The sequence below is a fragment of the Alligator mississippiensis genome, chromosome 9, assembly GCF_030867095.1.
Source record: "Alligator mississippiensis isolate rAllMis1 chromosome 9, rAllMis1, whole genome shotgun sequence".
NCBI classification, from domain to species: Eukaryota; Metazoa; Chordata; order Crocodylia; family Alligatoridae; genus Alligator; species Alligator mississippiensis.
Window position 1 is genome coordinate 15,045,907 of NC_081832.1, and position 21,851 is coordinate 15,067,757.

A 21,851-nucleotide genomic window follows, 5' to 3' on the forward strand; every position below is an offset into this window, starting at 1 on the left:
AACTCATGTAGGTATGCAAATTTCAGTAAGTTATCACCATTCCCTCTTATCAGCAGTGCAACAGACAAATCTGCATTATGTTTAAGTTTAATAAACTTTTTATAGTCTCTTAAGAGCTGTTCAAATGGAGATGCCAATTACAGACTAGCAGTAAAGAAGTTCAATGAGAGAGAATACAGTGATTCTTTCTTCTAGCGCTTAAGCCCCAAGCTATAATTTGTCTTTTTTTCTCAACTGTAGTTCTTTGTTCATGGAGTTAATAGCTTCCCTGAACCTTAGTGGATCAAGGCTGATATGCTGCTTACTGACTGGTATTACAATAGCCTCTACTACCCATCTTCAGCTTGAATGCGTTGGGGTTCTTTTTATCGTTTCAAGGTGGACTGGTCTGGAGTTAAGATATAAGGCATGATAGGCTTCCAGCCCCTGGAGTCATGATGTCAGCTCAGATTTCATATTAACAAGAGAGTTGATTTTACTTTTGATTATGAAGAAAACCTTGAAACCATGACCAAATTGTCATTGATGTAGTGATGCCTACCTGAGTGTGCAGACAGCTTGGGAGGTGTGAACTTGCCCAAGAAGCTCAAGGGGGTGTTGACTGAAGACCACTGCTCTGAGAGGGAAGTCTCCTGCGACCAGTAAAGAACTCTGGGTATATCTAAACTACTTACCTGGCACTCCTAGGGGTACTAAAACCAAGCATACCCACCCACTCCACAGTCCCCAAACTTGGAAATGGGTAGTGAAGGCACTCTGGGAGCACTCATAAGCAGGCAGAAGCAGAGATCTTGGGAGCAGTGTCAGGGGATGGCCTAACTTTACCACCTCATTTCTGGGTTTGGCACACATGGAGTAGGAGCAGGTGTGTGGCAGGAAGAAAAGACTACATGTGGCCCTGTGCCATGCCACCCAAGCTTAAGCATGCAAGCTACTGAAGTAATGAACGCTGGGCAGTTCTCTGGTATCTTTTACCCTTACCCTTCAGGGCAGAGGGGTCAGTCTGCCAGTGTGCTTGGCTCAGAATTGTCTTAATCCAGCTCAGCATAAAATATTTATTCTCTGCTGTTCCCATTATTTAGACATCTGATATTTTATGAAGCACAAATACTTGTGATTTGAAAAACAATTCCTATTAAGCAATCCCAAGTCTCTTCCTATGCTAGGATATAAAGGTGGTAGTGTTGACACATATTCATAACACACATTTTGTTTGCAAACTTGAGTGTAGACTAGGCAGACACTTTGGGATGGAGCGTAGCCTAAAGAATAGAGCAAGAGATTGGCCCTCTATGCTGACACCTATGGGTATATTTTCAAAAGGACGTTCTCCTTCCTAGGAAAAACATTTGCAACTGCATATCTGGATACATATGCTACTAACTGTATATCTGAGGATACATATCAAAATTAAGTAATCCGGAAGTTCGGGCATTCAGATTTGTGACCACTTTGCATCTGCAAAACTGTGGACACCAAGTGCACCTGCAAAAGGGTAGCTGAGGCCCAGCTGTCTAAACACAAAACTCATTAAAACCAAGGAGCTCATACAAAATGACAGGAAAAGGCATTTATATTCATTTCATGTCATACCTTGTGAAAACTTAAATATTTCATTTTGAAAATATCTAAACAAAATTGTTCAACTTTTCAGGCTGTTAGTTTAATTTTCTTTAATGAGCAATTTGGGAAGAGCAAAACATATTCATAAAATATTTTCACTGAATCCATATATTTTTGCTAAAAAAGTCTTTGGACAGGTAAATTTGTCTACCTCTAATATCACGCCGTGTCACAATTAATCTTTTTCAAGGTGCGCTGAACATAAGGGCACTGTACAGTTGTCTGCTTAAACTTGAAAAGAAGATGAGAGATCCACTCTTCGTTTTTACCAGCTTCCTAACCTATGGTTCAAATACAGGTGGACTTTTAAAATAGGTTTAACTTTGTGCCAAACTATTACTGTCCACAAACTTAATTCTTTATTTTCCACAGTTGTTGCCATTTAAAATGTCAGTCACTGCCTGCCAGTAGATGACAAACTTCTTTAAAATTCAAAGACTTACTAACATATGCATCATTTAAAAACAAACATTCCAGACAGGTAATACCTGATATAATTCATTGTGCTTTTGATTCAATCAGCCTGAGATTGGGACACTATTTGCATATCTTTTTCTTTCTCTGTGTCTCGCATATGTACACCAGCACATTTTGCAAAAATCAAACATGTAATGTTATGCCCAAGATAGTTTGGGGTTTTTTTTGGTTTTTTTTTTTTTTTAAATTAAAATTGCTCTAAGCATTTTAGAGGGTTTTTTAATCATAACATTGGGACTCATTCTTGAATACATTCTCATTTAGCAAGAGAGCAGGAGACATTCTAGTTTAGTGAAATGCATACTTTTCTGTTCATATAAGCACTTTCTTCTTGGCAAGATATGCTAGGCAAATGCAGTTACTCGGGATTACAGTGGTGTAAGTAGAAACAGTGGAAAGGAAGTTCATCGTTTTTCCTTTTGTGTACCTTAGAGATATGCAAGCCAGAAGTCTTGTAAGAAAGTAGCGAATCCAGCTTGGAATTACATACATCAGGAGCTTTATTGATAAAACATTTGCCTAAACTCACCAAGGATGATTTTGGATCCTTTCAGTCCAGTATTTCTCAAGCTGGGATATGCATACCCCCGGGGAGTCTATGATGAATGTCTAAAAGGTATGCTACAGGAATGTGAAAGCAGAGGAAGGGAAAGGGCAAATATTAATGAAAGAAAAGGAAGAAAAAAATAGAGAACAGCTCTACAATATCTCTTACGTTGGGCTGGTACAGTTTGAGTGTAGTGAATTGGTAGCCTTTTCAGGCTGCAGGCTGGAATGACCCAAGGCAGGTCATAAACAGGCAAATTCTAGGACCTGACTATTGCCACTATGACATGGGAAAGCAACCACTGCTGCCACTGATCCCCAGAGTGATCCAGGGGAGGTGCCCACCGCTGAATGCCACTGAAGCCTCACATCTGCGAGCCAGATCCAGTGGCTCCATGGGCTGGATCCAGCCTGGAGGCCATAGGTTGCTGACCTCTGTCCTTTGTAAAGTTTATGCAGCTTCACAGCTCATTACTGTGATCAAGTATAGAAGTGGAAGAGTCAAACTACCTGAACAAGCCCCCCTCCCCCCCACAAATGTAGGTCCAGATACTAGACTGATACAATTAAATGCTTTTCAAAACTCCTCCTCATCCAAGTGGGCCCAGTGTCTGTTTGAAAAATCTGACCCAGTATCTACCAGGCTTCACAGGTAATGCAAAGACTTTGCAGTAATAAAAATATGGATCCTGCTTCGACTGAAGTCGGTGACAAATCTTTTATTGATTTTCAGTAGTGCAAGATCACTAATGTAGTTTTCAAGTAACAGCTGAAATCATAAATAAGATCTATTCCAAGCCAGGATAGGCAGCTGTAGTACAAAATAAAATTTTGAAATCAGCAAAATTATGTAAAAAAGGACCAATCAGTCTCAATTTGTTTTTTGCCAAATATAGTTCCAGCAGATGATGATCCCTCTAATGATGATGAGTTACATTTAAAAAAAAAAAAAAAAAGACAAATGAGGAGGAGGCTGCTTGTGAATCTAGAGAAAATGACATGGAGCAGAGTATATTTTTTGTCAAAGGAAAAGAGAAATTATGACTACAAATAACTCCAAGTGACAATGTTGAATAACAAAAGGGCTCACTTGGAGCCTGTAATATACTCCATGCATTAAGAAAACCAAGTTAGATATAAATCACCCAAATGGGTAATTATGTGATAAAAAGAAAATAAAAGGTTAGAACTAAGATAATTGCATAAAGGACCAGGATACAAGTCAAGTCAGGGTACGGAGTCTGTTGCTGACTGGTGTCGTCAAAAAAAAAATGAATAGTGTAAGTAAAAATGCAGGACATCCCACACAAAGTGACTGAAGAGTTATTTTTAGTGCTTAGACAGTTCTACAATCAGACTGAAACTTCTTACAGCACATCTGCATGAACATCTTAATTTACCTTGTCTTTATGCTTTCTTCTTTCTCAACAAAGATGGAAGGGAAGGAGAGAAGGGGCGTGAGAGAGCATGAGGGAACAATGAATAATATCAGAGATTCCCAAGTGGTGGCGGTGGTTCTTATTAACCTAGAAATAATGTAATCGGGGAATGTATTATCTTTTTCTGAAAAAATCTTAGTGATCAGTTCTCATCAACAAAGTGCAAAGTTCAGAGAGCCTGTATACTAGGTTCAGCTTCATACTTCCATGAAAACAGAAGCAAAACATTCCCCAGTAGACATATGGCCCACTCAAAGTTCAGCAGTTACATCAGTGGCCTTAGAGAAGCTGGAAATTAGGCCTGAAGCTGAATTTGACATCCTGTATTTAGACCTTTAAAAAGACAATGTACCAGCAGTTCATCCAAATTTAATCTTAGGTTCCAAAAGTATGTCTGAAAGTATAATCAAAAGGATTGTGAGTTAGTAAGCCCAAAAATTGCAAATATAGCTTATTGGCCAGTTTTCCAAAAATGTTTGATGTGTAATGAAGTTGTTAAATTTTTTTATGGTAATTGCACGCTGTCATATACTAAAAGTTGTGTAATTGCTATAAAGTTTTATAGGTTTTGAAGGCAGTTGTGCAAGAAAACAGCTTACAAGATTGTGATGATTTTGTACGTATTTGCCTCCCTAAAGTTTCCTAAATTTGGCCCTGGAAGTCCAAACTAAAATATGTGAACTTTCAAATAAGGCAAAATGTCCATTTGCATTGCTACAGAATGGGGGTATCTTCTAGTGTTTGGGATGGAGGGAGAGTGGTCCGATTAGCTTTAATGGCCCTAATGCACATGGGTTGGCTGCTTGAATAAATAATAAGCCATAGCCTTCCTCTGCATAAGGAAAACTGAATACTCCAGTTGTATCTGGTTATTTAAGCTTTATCCAGTGGTAGAGGAAGAAGAATCAGGATGAGATGTCAGTAGCTAACACACAGCCCCCTGGAGGTGTAAATGGGTTGAAAGTAATAGGACTTGAGGTTTCATATAAGGAAAGCTAAGGCTGTTTAACTCATCACCACTTGTGGCTAACAGTCAGGATAAAGGGACAACTCCCAAGAGTAAATGAGGGTCACGGTTTCACTGGTGGACCTTGTTCCTGTTGAAACATCTTGTGGACTGAGGTCCTTCCTCAATCCATAAAGACTTCATAAAGACTTGTTGTAGCAGGTAGAAAGGCAGAAGGATTCAAAAGTGGGCCGAGTAGGCTGAGGAGTCTAACCCAAGGTATTGGTTACATGGGGGGAAACTAGAGAAACTGCTGGTGGGTGTCTAGAGTCCCTCCACTCTCTAAAAATTAAATAAAAATAAAGAGCACTATTTTAATCCATTCATGCATCCCCCTCTTACCTTTATGTCCTGTTTATTTCTAATCATTGTGATTCTTCATATTGGAAGAGTATGGAGAAGTATTCTTACTAAATTAAATACTTGTTTAAATAAGTAAGAGCAGCCACTGCTGTCTTCTCTATTGCGCTCATTCCAACTAGAACTACCCTGTCTTAATTTCTCTCAATTTGCAGTTACGTGCCACCTAGTGACAAAGCAAGAAATTGTATTTCATCCTCAGTCCTGTTAAATAATATCCATTCAATTCTTGTCCTGCTGTTCAGTATTCATGTATCTGAAATATCCAAATGTCAAAATAATAATCAGAATTTGCACCCATCTACACTGTGTTGAAAAGCTGCAAGAGAAAATTAGATTAGGTGAGTACACAAATTTTTTCTAGTTTTTTATTAAATCATTGCAAATGCTAGCTAGCCTACAAATGGCTCTTAAGAAGGCAGTTTGCAAAGGAAAATATATCACTTTCACCAATGAAATATTCTATTTTTCCCTTCATAAGCCTATTGGACTAGCAACGGCTCATTAAATTTATATTCCTTGTATAGATTTGCAGATGCACCTCTGAGTCATATTAATCATTTTAATACTCAAATTACATATATATTAATCTTGCTTGTGTGCTTCTGCTTTATCACAGTAATAATGTTTTACATGTTAATTTTTTGCCTAGATTTCTAGAAAAGATTTATTGCTGGTTTGTTAACCAACTAAATGAACTGTCATTTTTTATCAATGTTCTGCACTTGGTATACCTTTTGCTCTGGCTACAGATTTTCCCAACATCCTTGTTATTTGATTATTACTAACAGTTTATGGAGTAACTTATATTTATTATTATATGTTTTCATCAAAATGTACATTTGGTTAATTCTAGTTTTTACCATACAAACTAGAATTATAGTAATAGAAAGATGGGGTTGGATGAAAGTTTTTACAGCATAAGAATATTTGCAATTAAGTTAAAATGTTAGTGTATTTATTCTTTATTTGTGGTCTAAAGGGGCTAATGCGTTTTATGTCACTGCTTGATTAGTGCTGCAGTGTGAAATGCTTTTCTCCTTCATTCTTGTGGGCTATGTTTCTGTTTATTATTATAATGATACCTCAAGACATACAAGCAGATTTTCCCTAATACACTTGCATTTTTACAGACAGCACAACTTCACTCTAAATGATAACTCTGGAGCCACTGACCACAAAGTTATGTTTAGTGAAATGATCCTACAATTCACAATCTAAAACGCATGCAAAAATGGGATCAAGAAGCTCAGCAGTTGGAAGGAAAGGTATAAATAAAATAACATAAGATCTAAAGGCATTCTGACTTGCCAAACTTCTGATTTAGTATTTGCGCCCTCAGCTCAAGTATAAACGCTTCGCAGGCCTGATTCTAATTTTTGATACTGGCATAAATCTGAACTAATGACACCGATTTCACTGAAGCTATCCATGCTTGTGTAAAAGGGGTATAAGTGAGATCAAAAGTACACTGTAATATTAGTTCTTAATGGCAAGACTTTAAAAGAGTGCAAGACAAGTGAAGATGCAGAAAAGGACAACCAACACAGTTAAGGTTGAAGGGTATAAGTATGATGAGCAACTGTAGGGAAAAAGATTAGCTAGCTCAAGAAGAGTTAGAGGGAATTGACTGGGGCATTTAAAAATGTGAAGGTCCTTTTATATTCTCCTACATAATGTAAGAAGCCAGCAACATTCTGGGCTTTCAAAAGGCAATACATTTGGGAACAATGAGAAGTACAAGCTGCTCTTCCATGTCCCTGAGTCGCTGCTCTTCCTTTCCTCAGCCGCCGTTAGGACCTGTCCCTAGGATGCTTGCTCTACTCCCCTGGCTTCAGATATGTTCTCTGTACTGATGGAGAGGGAGAGGACAAATCTACCTGAGGTATTTGAATAGCCCCATCCTCTTAGTGCCTGAACACCTTGGAGTTTTTAATGGATTTATCTTCACAAAATTCCAGTGAAACAGGGTGTTGCACAGAGACCCTAGGGCAGCTTTTTAAAGGTATTTTAGGTGCTTATCAATATGGATAGGCAACTAGTGGGATCTTCAAAATTGAATGTATACCTAACTCCCACTTCCTTCTCTGCCTTTCCGTGGCCCTCCAGTACTTGGCATGGAAAGGCTGCTTTAATCTCCTTCGTGGCTTCCTCACAGCTCATTTTGCCCCTTTCCACTTCATGGAGATTTTCCTGCTAAAATGGCTATTTCTTGCTCCTTCTTGGCTTCTCACATTCAAGCATCTCATCCTCATTTTCAAATCCTGGCAAAATACTGCTCACCTACCTGAATTTCCTATCTTATCTCCTTTGTTTCCCCATCTCTTGTAGCCTACATGCTGTTTCCAAGTCTCTGACACTGTGCTGTAGTTTATCATTATTTAACTAAATGATTTAAGTAATTAGTAATATTGCAGCTATTTGAGCTACAATAAAATAATGACAACCAGATGGCATATAGCAAAGCATAGTGTTAGAACTGATGTCTGATGTTCAGGGATCCTGGTTTTCTCTAATAAAAGATTGCAAATTCTCTGATTAAAACCCCCAAAAGATACAATTCAAATAAAACACTGCTATATATGTAGGTGTCAGGTAAACAGTGTTTTATTGCTACATATCTACAATTTTAAAGCAATTTGGAAGCCTACCAGTGCCTCAATCACTATAATAAAATAAATTCTAAATACCTATAAATTTGGGCTTTTGATTTTGGGGTTTTTATTATGGAAAATCAGAACTCTGCATGCCCCCTTTGATCACCAGGATGCAGGTGCTTCACTCCCCACCCACAGCCCCCAGCATCCCCCCAGCCCTGCCAGAGGGGGTCCCCAGTTGCCTGGGCTACTGGGCCAGGGACCCAGGTCCACAGCTCCCTGCCCCCCGCAGCAGTGCCCAAGCCCCAGCTGCTACCCATGGGAGGTAGCGGCTGCTGTGGCCCAAGCAGGGAGCAGAGCCCAGAGCCTGGCTCTCTCTCCCCTATGTGTGGTACAGCCAGAGAGGAGCCCATGGAGGGGGCGGGTGTGGGCTCGGTCTCCCTGCCCTCCTGACCTCTCCTGGGGCCTCTGCAGCCCAGCAGGCAGGACCTGGCATGGCAGGGCAGAGTGGGGAAGCTCCTTGCCACCGCAAGCCCTGTGCCACCCTGGTGAAGCACCTTCTGCCTGCCCAGCAGCAGTGAGGGGCACAACTCCACGCTGCCACCTCCACTTGTGCTGGGCAGGCGGGGGACTCGCAGCAGCAAGGAACTTCCCCACTCTGCCCTGCCATGCCAGGTCCCACCCGCTGGGCTGCAGGGGCCCCAGGGGAAGGGCAGCAAGGCAGGGATCCCAAGCCCTCAGTGGGCAGCCCGCCCCCATCGCCACCCCATGCACAGATCTGGGGGGCATGTGCTCCCTCCCCCCTGGGAGTGTGCACAGTGGCGGGGGGCTGGCCACCCCCCGCCCTTCCCCTGGACAAGCCACCTGTGGCCCTCTCCTGCTCCCCACTGGAGCCCTGAAGCTGCATAGTGCCCCAAGCCCCATGCACTGTCCTAGACAGCAGCCCTCGCCCCAGCCCTGCCTAACTCCCTCCCTCACCATGGGGGCCTCAATTCCCCTCCCCTCCCCACCAGACTTACCTGTGGGAGATGTTTGCCAGGCTGTCTGGTGACCATGTGCGTGTATGTGCATCTGGCGCCCCTGCCTGACCGCCCTCCTCCTGCTCCCCGCAGCCCCTTTTAGGCTGGAACTCTGCCAGCCTTCAGAGAGCTCTTTGCAGAAATGGAAGATCCACACACTTCTTCATTAAAATGACGTTTTTCTCAGTTAAAAAGGAAAATCCGCAGTTTTTCCCATTTTTTTCCATGGGAAACAGACAACCCAGATCCCTCCTGATGTTGCATAATGAGACAGGTAAATAATAGGAGCTAGAGTATACCATCGTATATTAGGCATTTCTCGAGGTAGTATGCTGCCAAAGTAGGGGGCAAAGGGCCTGACCTCCTGTTGACACTTTGTAAATCTCTATGGAATCTCTTTTCCAACTGGTGAATGTGAAGACCTTCTTTCATTTAAAAGGTAGATGCACTAGGTCCTGAGAGCTTGTCATGGGGGGGCAGGGGGAGGGGGAAGGGATGGGAGAGGCAGGGGGCATGTGCAGCAGCATTTGCCCAGTGCAGATGCCCCCCACCATCCAGACTGCAGCTGCCCCTGTGGCACTCTGCTGGGGGGTTGAGCCCCACCCATACCCACCTGTGCCTGCCAACAGCCTTGGCCCCAGGCCTGGCCAGCATGCACACCTTCCCAGCAAGGCTGCCTTCCACCCACATATGCCTGCTCATTGTGCCAGGTGGGCAGAGTGGGTGGAAGGTGGCCTGGAGCACCGCAACCTGGGGCAGGAGCCACCCAGCTGCAGCTTCCCAGACCAGCGCAGCAGAGGCAGGAGGAGGAGCTGCTGGAGGCAGGGGCGGGGAGGAGGTGGCAAGCAGTACCTGGGTGGCTGCAACATCAGCAAGAGCAGCCCTGCTGGGAAGCTGTGCACACTGCCTGGGGTCAGGGCTGGGGCAATGCCATCAGCAGATGCAGGCGGGAGTGTGCTGCAGGCTGCCCTAGGTGGGAGCGGGCAGAACTTGGTCCCATGCAGAGCACCATCCAGTCCACAGGCTGACCCTTCTTTATAACCTTAAAACAGACTAAGTTATTTTGGCAATGGAAAAAATTAGTTGAAATCACCAAACGTTTTAACTGTCAAAACTATTCACTGTGTACAACAATCGCTATCCACTCTGTTTTGTAACAATGGCAGCAAAAGCTCATTTTCAAATGTATGAGATGGAAACCCTGTTCACTTCAAGAGGAAGCACCATTCACTTCAGAAGGTTGTCACAAACCAGGGGGTATATTATCCTCTTAATGCACTTGCATAACTCCCATTAACATTAATGGGAATTACATGCACTGACTGCGAGGCAAATACACCCTTTTGTTAAGATGAGAGATCCATTGTGACAGATTTTCCAATGACGTTAGATCAAATTTAGATATTGTGTTCACATCGCCACTTTATTATTTTTAAATCTCTTTATTGATCACTTCATTTTAATGAACATTCCCATCACAAACAACTTGCCTATGTAATATATTTCTTATGAAGGAAATTCAGTTTTGCAAGACTGGATAAATAGTGTTTTCAGAAAGGGACACACTGTGTGTTGTGTGTGTGTGTGTACACGTTATATATACATACATGAAAAAGGGAATGTTCTGTATGTATACATTTATATATACATTATATATACAATATCTATGTATACATGTTATATACGCACACAAAAAGGAAATATTCCCTTTTTCATGTGTGTGTATATACAAATGTATGTGTGTATATATAAATGTATACACAAACACAGATTGTGTGTATGTGTGAGTCCCTTTCTGAAAACACTATTTTTTCAGTCTTGCAAAAATAAATTTCCTTCAGAAGAAATATCTTACATAGGAAAGTGATCTGTGATGGGACTGTTAATTAAAATCATGTGGCATACAATAAATACAGACAGACAGACTTGAACTGAGGATTCCTGGGCTCTGTTCCTGGCCTTTCTACCAGCACTCTCCGTGACCTTGCCTGAGCTGCCGGCCATGCTGGGGCTCAGTTGATCAGTTCTAAAATGTGCAAAATAAAAATTTCCTAGCCCAGAGGTGCACTGTAAAAGTAATTGTCTGTAAATTGTTTGATCATTTAAATGAAAGTCTTGGGTGAAGGGCGCAATATTATTTCTAAAAGTGAATCTAATAACCTTGCCAAAAACAAGTCTGTTGGGCCTAGTCCACGCAGATTTTTTACCAGTGTAAGTGCTGGCTAGGAGTGGCTTTTTTTTTTTTTTTTTACTGATGTCATTATACTTGTGCAATTACTAGCATAGATGTAGCACATGTATTGGTATAAAGGTGCCTTCATTAATGTAGTTTATTCTCCTTCTCTTAGGGCATAAAAATATTCTGTGCTACTCTGGTCTTTTTGAGTTCTTTGCAAGGGAAAAATTGCTCTGTTATTTTTCCATAGTCAAAAAACAAATGAACGCTAAGCGCTGACAAACAAGGGCCGATTCAGGTCTAAACAGGGTTGAGAACCCCGGGACATATTTAGAGTAGTGTGACTGGATCTACACTGGGGTGGTTGTATTGCCTTGTCCAGGCCAGTGAGATAGTCATCTAACTTGTATATCTAGTCAAGCTTTTAACAGGAGGGGTCTGACTCAACCTACCAAATAATGTCTGAACTACAATCCTTATCATGTTAACTAGATCAATGGCAGTGGTGTGTGCATTACGTGGAAAGGGAACCCCAGTTTATGTAGCTTTAACATTCATCTCTAGTTAAAACCCTACCTGGCTTTAGAAATATTTGACCATCTCTGTCTCCAGTCCTATCTGCAAATCCCAGGGTCCTGAAACATGGGTGATCTCTTCTCTTGAAACAGTAGCTAATCATTTTAAGACGGTTGTGGGAATCATCACTGTTTTCTTTTTTGGTTGATCTTGCTACCACTTGAAGTGAATGTGTGTTTTAGTATTGGCTTCAGTGGGAGTAAAGAATGTTTTCTCTCTATATAACCTGTTACTTAATCCTGTTTTTTCATTGATTGATCTCTCTGTACAAAAGTATCTTTCCTGTCCACTTTCAACCACAGAAACCTTCTTGGCTGGACCACTGTTTTATGGTAAGAGTACTGCAGCATAAAAAGGTTTTGTTTGGGGTTTTTTTATTTTCAGATGCATATTTTTTATGTATTTCAGATTGTGGGCGCAAGCTTAGAATTGTGAAAGGTAACATAGAAGTTTTGAGTTTAGCTTGTGGTTTCCTCTCCAGTGAGTTCAGGATTAGAGTTGATAGCAAATGACATATTATTAGAGGGCAGCATATGCTGCATGTGTGTAATAAATCACAAGGTGGGGTTAATTGAAGGCCAGTTTGAAAAGAGATAAAAAATATAACCTTTATTAACCTACCAGATCTGCTTTAGAAATGCTTTTTTTTTTTTTTTTTTGTAAGAGCTCTTTAGGGGATCTCCTCATTAAGCATTTAATTGTTTATATGGCAGAGACCCCAGGCAGGACTAGGACCTGTTTAGTGCGACACCTCATACAAAAACTGGCCCTATCCCAAGGACCTTGTCCTACCTCCCCCCAAGCCGTTCTGATGGCAGGCGCTTCTTTTAGCGCAGGGGCCGGCAATTATTTTGGGTGGAGGGCTACTTACTGAGTTCTGGCAAGCCATTGAGGGCTGCATGACGGGCAGCCCAGGGCAGATAAGTATTAATTTTCTAAGATGTTTAGGGGTCCTGTGGGCTGGATAGAATAGGCTGATGGGCTGCATCCGGCCTGCCTACCCCTACTTTAGTGCCAGGTTGTAGCCATATTGGTCTAAAGGAAAAAGCAGTCAGGGCTTGTGGACAGAGGTGATATCTGTTATTGTTGGTCTAATAAAAGATACCCCCTCTTGCCACCAGTCCCGCTTCCTTTAGTGCCCAGCACTGCAGGAGGCCATAGAGAGGCCTCTTTTTAAGTGTGCACCTGGACATCCCTGTGTATTAGTCGGGCTGGAAGGTTTGGGCTGCGGTTCTGGGCCTGGAGCCCCCCTTCCCCCGCCCCCGGGGAACTTCGCTGGCAGGAAGGCGGCGAGGGGCGAGCGGAGCGCTGGGAGGTGCGGGCCGAGCAGACGGGGCGGGGGGCTCCTGGCCCCGGGCGGCGGCGGCTCCACGGAGAAACCCGCCCGGGGCTTTCCCCTGCTCGGGGCCGTGCGATGTGTTAAACGTGCTTTGGCCAGCGAGCGGCACCCGCCCCCAAGCCTCGCCTCGCCTCGCCTGGTCTCCCGGGGGCTCCGGAGTGCCGCGTGCGGGGCGGGGCGGGGCGGGGCTGGCCCCGCCACCTCCCGGCTCCTGCTTGCGCGGCTCGGAGCCGGGCTCCGAGCAAGTGCCGGGGGCGGCGGGGACGGGTCTCCCCCGCGGATTGCGTCAAGGCGGGAGGAGGATCCTGGAGGTAAACGAACTTTGCAGCCCTCCCCCGCGGGGCTCCTCGGGCGGTGCCAGGCGCGTCCAGAGCGCGGCGCCGGCAGCTCCCAGCTCCGGCCCCGCATCGCACCGCAGCGCCCGCCATGCCCCGCCGAGCCGCGCGGCCGAGGGGCTCCCAGCGCCGGCGTCCCGCTCCGCCCGCCCAGGTAAGCGCCGGCTGCGGCCGCCCGCGCCCCGAGGCCGGCCGGGGTGGGCGGCGAGCGAGGCTTTGCCGCAGGCGGGCGATGCCTCGGCGCTTCGCGGCTCCTTCGCTGCCTTGCCGTGCGTGTCCGGGTGGAAACGCACACAGACACGTGCACACCCGTGCACACAACCCACCCTGCCCCTTCTTTCCCCTCCCTGTCTGTGGGCAGCAGCACAAACTCCGGAGTCCCGGAGGCAGGACTGGCCGCTTCGTCTCGCAGCAAGTGTGCCGCGGTGAGTCCTGCCTAGGTGCCTGGCGTGTCTCTAGCTTCATTGGCTTGTGATTGTTAGTAGTGTTAGTAGTAGTGTTTCTTTCTGGTGTTGCCTCGCCCGCAGTAGATCCGAGTTACCTCTCTAAAACCAGCCGGGGGGGGGGGGTGTGAAGTGGAGCAATAACCACCCTCTCTGCTAGGTGACTGTGGGGACAGGAGTGCAGGTGTTACAGAAAAAAACTTGCTTGTTATTTGGATTACGCTGGGTGAAGGAGCCAATAATCGGACCAGACAGGACGGTGGTTCTCAAAACCTTTCTAGACCCCTCGTTAGGTTCGACGTGCCCCTCGGAAAATACCAGCTCTTACTTTTCACTCGTTTTTTGACTGCAGAAAAATAATAGGACATTTTTTTTTTTCTGTTGCAAAGAATTCAGGAAGGCCACGGCAGGTCAGGATGTTTTTAGTGCTGTGGATTCCTATTTGATAACTCTAGGTTTGTCTTGTGAAGCATGTTTGCATACCGAATGGTGTAAACCTTGTGCTGCACCCTTAAAAAGGATCTCGAGGCACCCCAGAGAGCCACAGCACCCTGCCTGAGAATCACTTGTGGGAGGACTAGCTCATATTCCAGAGCCTTGTTGTGAGTTTTACACTGGCACTCCAGTGGACATTTACTTCACGGGCTTTATGCTGTGTTTTTATAAGAAAAGGTGTTTTACTCTCAAGAACCTATACTGAACATCAGCCACTGCATGTTTTTTTTATGTAAAATAAAGTTACAGGTACAGGGAGAGATTTCAGAAAAGAAGATGGGTTTTTCTTTGTTAAACACTTGCTGGTTGGAGCCCTGTTTGTACTCACTAGCAGAAGGAAAATAGTTCTAAACACTGTCTAAAAATGTGATTCAGTGTTATATATATTATCTGGAACAGCAATAGCATCTGGAGAAATACTACACACTTGTACATAAGCTATTTTTGCATCTATCCAGCCTTCATATATATAAAATGCATACTGTTATTAACAGTCATGGTTAGCACTAGTTTCTATATCTGGCTTTTTTTGTATCCTTTTGTAAATTTATGACTTTTGGGGGGGGGATTAAAAAATATTAAATCAAAACAGAATGATATGTAGATTACAATGCAAAATCACAATTCAAAAGGACTTTTGCCTCTAAACATATTTGAATGCAAGCAAGAGCCCTTCCAGTCCAAGTGTAAATGAACTTTTTTATGTGTAGGCAATAAAAACCGCAAAACATGGTGTTAAAAAATCAGCACTGATTGAAAGCATCAGTGGGAAAGGTTTCTTCTACATCCAAATCAGGACAAACACTAATGACCCAAAAGTCAGAAGAACTGAAGTGCAGTAAAAATCATTTAATTGACAACTTGATAAACAAAATGCTTGCTTAATTGGATTGGTTGCTAGGGAATGGATCCAACATGTTGCATTTCCATGACTCTAAACATTGGATAAATGGCACACACAAGTCCATTTAAATAACACACCTGGCACTGACTTAAAAAATATTCAAAACAGTTAACAGGTGTGAGCAATTCTTTGATAACATATTTTCCTTGCTGTGCAGTTGCCCTATGTTCCTTGTATGCTGCTTCCCTATTCTATCATGGTTGCTAAATGAGTAAATTTTGCCATAGTGATTTTTTTTTTAACTGTTTTGCACTTTGCATATTTTTAAAACAAGGTACTAAATAAGCAAATTCAAGATGCAGTTACTTTATAAATCTGCATCATTGAATTAGCTCCATTAAAAACTCAACATCAGTTGAAATATCATTTTCTTTTTTCGAAAGGGAATTAACTTGCTCCATGTTGAATGTCTTTTCTAAAGCAGCGTGAGCAAGATTCTGGATTTACCTCAGCATAGTTCTGTTGACCTTTGTGGAGTTGCACAGATTTACATCAGGACAATACGGGCACATCCAGACAAGCATGCACACGCGGTGCTGCAGACTCATCTGTAGCACCACATACCGCACACGCTGCACATGAAGGTGTTCCCTGCATTGCAGATTTGCAGCATGGCGGGGAGGGGTTTGACACCAGGAGACCCCGATGTCAAAGAAAACCCACAGTGGAAAGAAGTGGGGCAGTGCAGGTAGCGGCAACATGCACTGCCCAAAGCTGGAGCCTGGCTAGCCAGAGCCATGATCCAGCTGCCAGCCAGGCTCCCTGCTTCTGGATTGCTGCTGCTGGAGCCCTGGGAGGCCCTCGGGACCCCAGGTAACACTGCTGGGGCCAGCCCAGGTGTTGGCCTCAGCCTTCCCTACCCCGCCCAGTGCAATGTGCCACATGCCAAAGAGCATGTGCCTGGGCATTCCTTGGGGAGAAGTAGCAGCGGCACATATTGTGCCGCTACTGTTTGTCCCTGGGGAAACATTCTTGGGGAAACATGACTGGATCCGTCCTATGAGTGTTTGATACTAGGGCCTACTGAAATATTTACCATAGTCATGGGCACTGGTTCAGTTCCAGCCATTGTGAGCTGTGTTGAGTGCTAGTGTTTGCAGCCCACCATTAGCTGCCCTAGTTTGTAGCACAGTGTTAGGACTTGTGCAAAAAATTCTTGTTAAAAACACTGATTGGGATTGACACTAGTGAGACCCGTTAAATGCGGTGCAGCTGATTTGACAATGGCAATGGGAAAATTTTTCCAAAGTTTCTCTACCATAGATACCTCTCGAGAGCAGAACTTGGCTGCATGTGTTTTTATTACTAGAATAAGTGCAGTAAAGATGGCCACATCCCTATGACGTTTATAAATGTGACTGGTGTTAATGTTTTGCCTTGCCACACAGGAAAAGAGAGTCTGACTGTATTCTTGCTCCTCAAACTATCCTAAGAGCAAATGATCTAGCTGCATTTAGTGTAGCCTATGAAGGGGGGAGGAGTGATTTGTTAAACTTGCCAGCGAACCACAGAAAACAGAAGAAAGCCAAACTTTCCTTTTCCTGGGACCATCCTGTGTTGGAGATGCTCACAGATTAACCACAGTTTAGCTAGATGTCCCTTCCAAAAGAAAAGCTTCTGGGATATTGGTTGGAGTTGCATATAAAAAATCACTGGGGACCAAATTTTGCCAAGTAATATGGGAACTAGGTATTCTTCTTAGCTTTTTTTTTTAGGAAAAGTGCAAATTAAAACCTGTTCCATCTGTAATGTGGAAGTGTGGCCTGCAGGGGCTTCTTGTCCCAGAGTACCAGAATGTCTGGGCGCTCAGATCCGAATGCTTAGGATGTGACAGTTGGGGCATTACTGTGAACTCCCTTCGTCTTTCTTTGGCCACCACTAAGAGACCATGTAAACCACATCTCCAACCAGGAATGGGACAGACATTTTAAATAGCCACTTGGGAACTGTTTCTTTTACCAAGTTTACAAAAAATTGGTAAGAAGTTCTCGGTTGTGATACTTGGCTAAGAATCTGTAAGAATTAGGTGCTGTGCCTGGCTGCTCTGAATACAAGTGACTCTTCTGTGACCATTTTATAAGTTATTTAAAGTTGTTAATTAGATTTCACAGAAAATGTGGAGTTAGTAGTGGCCTGTCTGCTGTGATTGCACACATTTCAGAAAATAGTTTATTTGTAAAATTGCTTTAAATGTTCTTACCTAGTTATCACTGTGAATTTTGCACGTAATTCTCTGAGTTGTTTCCAAGGGGTACTTACAAGGAACTCATCCTGACAATAACAGAGACATAACATGAGAATAGCTTCAATATCCATGAAAGGGAGAGGGGTTAAGGTAAAAATAATTAGTTTAGTAGAAGATGTCTTTTCAACTTACAGTTCATTCTGAGAAGATATAATTATGCTTTATAACTGTAAATATACTTTGTGAGTAAAATAGCAGTATAGGCACATTTGAAAAAATATATAATTTTAAGTCTTTCAAGACTTTATAGTTATAGGATAGAATAAAGTAGAATAACCTTGCTCAAAGAGATTGTCTTGTAATATTAGATCTGATACAAGTATTGGGGGTAACAGACAGTAAAGAAAGAATGGACTGGGGAAGGAAGGAGGTTACTGCAGTGAGGTCATATGGATACTCCTAAAGATTTAATGATAGAAAAGAGGAAAATTCAAGAAACACTATCAAGCATAAAACCTGCATCCAGTGGAGGGGGTGGAGAGGTGAGAAGTATGGTCAGACACTACAGTGAGGCCCAATTTTCTAAAACCAGGGATAAATAGTCACCAAAAATTCTGTCCAGGGGGGCAGCTGGATAGTACTAAGTGAAAACCTGAATATTGCATTTTTTTTAAATGATGCTATGTAATGATGGTACCCCTATTGCCTGCTTTGGGTTTTAGGTGTATATGGGATCATTTCTAAATACCAGAACTTACTTTGAGTTTCAGGAGGGGATATTTGCTACCGAAATCTTCCCAACCCCAAGTTCTCCTTCCTCTGCAGAATCTTCCAGGGTCCGCCTCTGAAATACAAATTTATGTTCCCGATTAGCTGGGTACTAGGATGGTAAAACTTATGGGCATCTATATATGTGACAGACTTCTGCTCCAACACATGCTAATTAGCACACAGAGCAGACTCAATTAATCAAATCTGCTGGAGCGCACTAATTAGTGCACTCCAGCAGCCTCTGTATCACGTGTTTTTTCATTTCCCCACACTTCAGAATGGTAGCGGGGGCACTTTAACTAAAGCTTGTCGAACAAGCTTTAGTTAAACTGTCCCTACCACCGTTTTGAGGTGCAGGATGCTGAGTACGTGTGACACTGCAGGCACTTTAATTAGAACAGCTCTCAGAGCCACTCTAATTAAAGCCCTGAGCACATGTATAGACGCCTGATGTGACCCCTGCAAGGTTCATTACTGCAAACCAGAATTCTGAATATGAGCAATGAAAAATGAAAAAGACTGATCAGTCTTCCCCTAGTGCATGGGTGCTCAACCTCTGGCCCACAGGCCAAATGTGGCCCACAGAGCCTTGAAATCCAGCCTGCAGGGTTCCCCATGGGTCAGGAAATTTGGCAGTGGGGGAGAGGTGGGCAGTACTGCCACCCTTCCCCATTGCCAAAGTACTACGTCCTATGGGGCAGGTAGGAACCAGACCACAACTCTTTCCCCCCCCCCCCCCCCCCCCGATGATGAGATTGGGGCTGGGCCATATCCATTTCCCTCCACGTGGCCAGGTTGGGGCTGGGCTGTGCCCTATTCTCACCACAGAGTTGGACCATGCCCCCTCTGCTAAGGCAGCTGGTTCAGGGCCAGCTCACATCCCCTTCTCTCTGGGGCCAGGCCTATTCTCTTTTCCTCTGCCTGGCCAGGTTGGGGCCAGACTAAGACCCCTTTGCCTGCACAGCTGGATCAGGGCTGCCCCTCTCTGCAGCTAGAATTGGGCCCCACCATGCCTGCTTCGAGTGCTAGATTAGGTCCATGGGCCAGATCCAATCTGTAGACGGACCGGACCCTGCCCATCCAGCCTGCTGGCCAAAAAAGTTGAGCACCACTGCTCTAGTATAATATTGGCAAAACTCTAAGCAGCAGCTAAGGTACCAGATCTGTCTGTAGTTTTTGGAAGACTTTTCCCTTCATGCCAATCAGTTATCTTTCAAAAAAAAAAAAAATTAAGTTCCTCAGAAATTAATTTTACCACCAATTAAGTCCCTAGAAGGGCTTGCTAGGAATGAATACTCAGGTTGAGTTTGTTCAAGCCCTGTCTGTGTTGTACATGTGTGTTAGAAATCAGCACTTAATAACTACTGCAGATGGTATAGCTACATGTTTTAATTTGGGAACTTAGCGGGGTCTTTTTATGAGTATAAAAATTGTGTATAACTTCTCAAACCAATGATTTTTGTCATTGCTTGAGAACTTTCTTAATAAAGCTTTAACCCAAGAAACAGACTCTGGAACAGATGAACTGATAATGTTGCTATGAAATAATTTACCAAAGGAAAAACAATTTCCAAATTGCTTTATAAACAGAATATCAAGCTTACTTTATAGGGTAAAATACACTGTTCTTTCTGCTCAGCCACTTCAGGTCTTTACAAGAAGCAGGCTGTTTCCCTTGTGTAATTTTTAATCGTTTTCTACTGCAGTACAAGAGTTCATTGGCACCAGTCCAGGGAAAGCCAGTACATAGGGAATTAATCAAAAATTGACTCATTGATCACTTGATTTGATGAAGTAATTAGCACTAGATATTTTCTGTATAGTTTCTTACTGGTATTTTGATTTCTATTAGCAAAAGAAAATCCCTTTAGGGGAGAAGGTAACCAACTAAAACTGAAATTTTCAGATATGCCCCAAAATGTTTATTCATTTAATTGGGTTCTCATAGGAATCAGTCGGAGTTCAGCTACAGAGACAAGTGCCCGGCTAGCTCAGTCGGTAGAGCATGGGACTCTTAATCCCAGTGTTGTGGGTTCGAGCCCCATGTTGGACGCATGCTTTTTTCACAGTTAGTGGCCAAGGTCTGGAACGGGCTCCCAAGGGATGCTCTCCCCTACCCTGGGGGTCTTCAAGAGGAGGTTAGATAAGCATCTAGCTGGGGTCATCTAGACCCAGCACTCTTTCCTGCCTATGCAGGGGGTCGGACTCGATGATCTATTGAGGTCCCTTCCGACCCTAACGTCTATGCATCTATGACTTCATTGGGGGCAGTTTTAGGGCTCTATTCTCTGGGTAACAGCCACAAGCAGTTTTAATCAGTAATACTATTCTTGATGTGTGCATTGTAAGAGTTTGCAAGATAGGAGCCTTAAATTGTAACTACAAAAGATGTTTGTCTAATTTAAAAAAAAAAAAAAAAAAAGCAAATTCTGTGAAAATATCAGGGATCTGGGTTTTCTTTTCGCTATGGAAAAACATGGATTTTCTCCATTCAAAGAGAAAAATGCAGATTTCATCCTTTTAAGGAGAAAAATGTGGGAAATGGCAGGTTTCCCCTTGTAGGCTGGCAGAGTTCCAGTCTGGAAGGGGCTGCCCAAGGCCTGGGGGAGCAGGATGCACGGGGTGCCACGTGCATGTGTGCATGCACATATGAACGTGACAGCCAGGCATCATGGAGAGCAGCTCCTGCAGGTAAGTTGGTGAATGTGCAATATTTTTTCTTTTTTTTTAATTGGAGAATTTGTTTGGGTTTTTTTTCCCAGGCCCCTGGAAATTATTAAACCCAGGTTGAAGTAACACAGTGTCACCCTAAATTGATTCTTTTTAAATTTGGTTGGGTTCTTTTTAAGAATTTGTTCCCCTAACAGCATGAAATTTATGCCATGTTTCGACACTGATCAAAATTAATGGCAGATTTAAATAAAGCTTTGCAAAAATTCTCTTGCATGTTTCTACTTCTAGCAGGTGCCAAAGTGAAAAACAACAAGACTCCTGTTTGTTTTTTAGGCATTAGGTGTGTCGTACACTTAATCCTCTAAAGAGTACTTCATTGATCATTTGAAAGATTTTTGGCATAAATGTTTACCTGTTTTCCCCCTCTTTCACATTAGATCTGCAAGTAAAGAAGGAATAGAAGGCGTTATTCCAACTTGTTTGAAGAGAACACAAAACCAGCACAAAATGGCACAGCATAGCATTGTCCTTGGATTATTCATGATGACTGTTTTGTCACTATTGGATGGAAATTCAGCTTTCCTGTTAAATCAGCGTCTGAAGGGAAGATTTCAAAGGGACCGCAGAAACATCCGCCCAAACATCATTCTTGTTCTTACTGATGATCAGGATGTAGAACTTGGTAAGAGCCAAACTGTTTTAGAAATTTCACAAATACTGTATTGCCTTTGATTGTGTCCAGCTTCTGTTCTCTACAGTTGTGGTTTAACCTTACTCTGCAGATAAACTTTTATTTTTCAGTGCAAAAAGTATGATAGAAAAAGTGGTAACCCATCATTAAACGGAAAACATTTTCCAGTAACATTCTAAATCACTGAGAGCAAATG

General features: G+C 43.2%; 1 protein-coding gene and 1 non-coding gene across 5 annotated transcripts in view; both read left to right on the top strand.

The window, feature by feature from the left end:
• Positions 1–21,851, top strand: part of SULF2 (sulfatase 2) — a 256,183-nt gene that overhangs the window by 146,869 nt on the left and 87,463 nt on the right. The window contains exons 1-2 of one of the 4 annotated variants that reach the window (XM_059733171.1): positions 13,397–13,469; positions 21,402–21,646. In XM_059733171.1, the coding sequence (XP_059589154.1) occupies positions 21,472–21,646 (175 nt within the window). In that variant the 5' untranslated portion in view covers positions 13,397–13,469; positions 21,402–21,471. Of the gene's footprint in view, positions 1–13,396; positions 13,470–13,520; positions 13,648–21,401; positions 21,647–21,851 lie in introns of those variants that run through there. The other 3 variants (XM_059733170.1, XM_014609699.3, XM_014609700.3) reach the window with 3 other exon arrangements.
• Positions 20,272–20,344, top strand: TRNAK-CUU (transfer RNA lysine (anticodon CUU)). Its single transcript has one exon. It is a non-coding gene; the product is annotated as a tRNA-Lys (tRNA).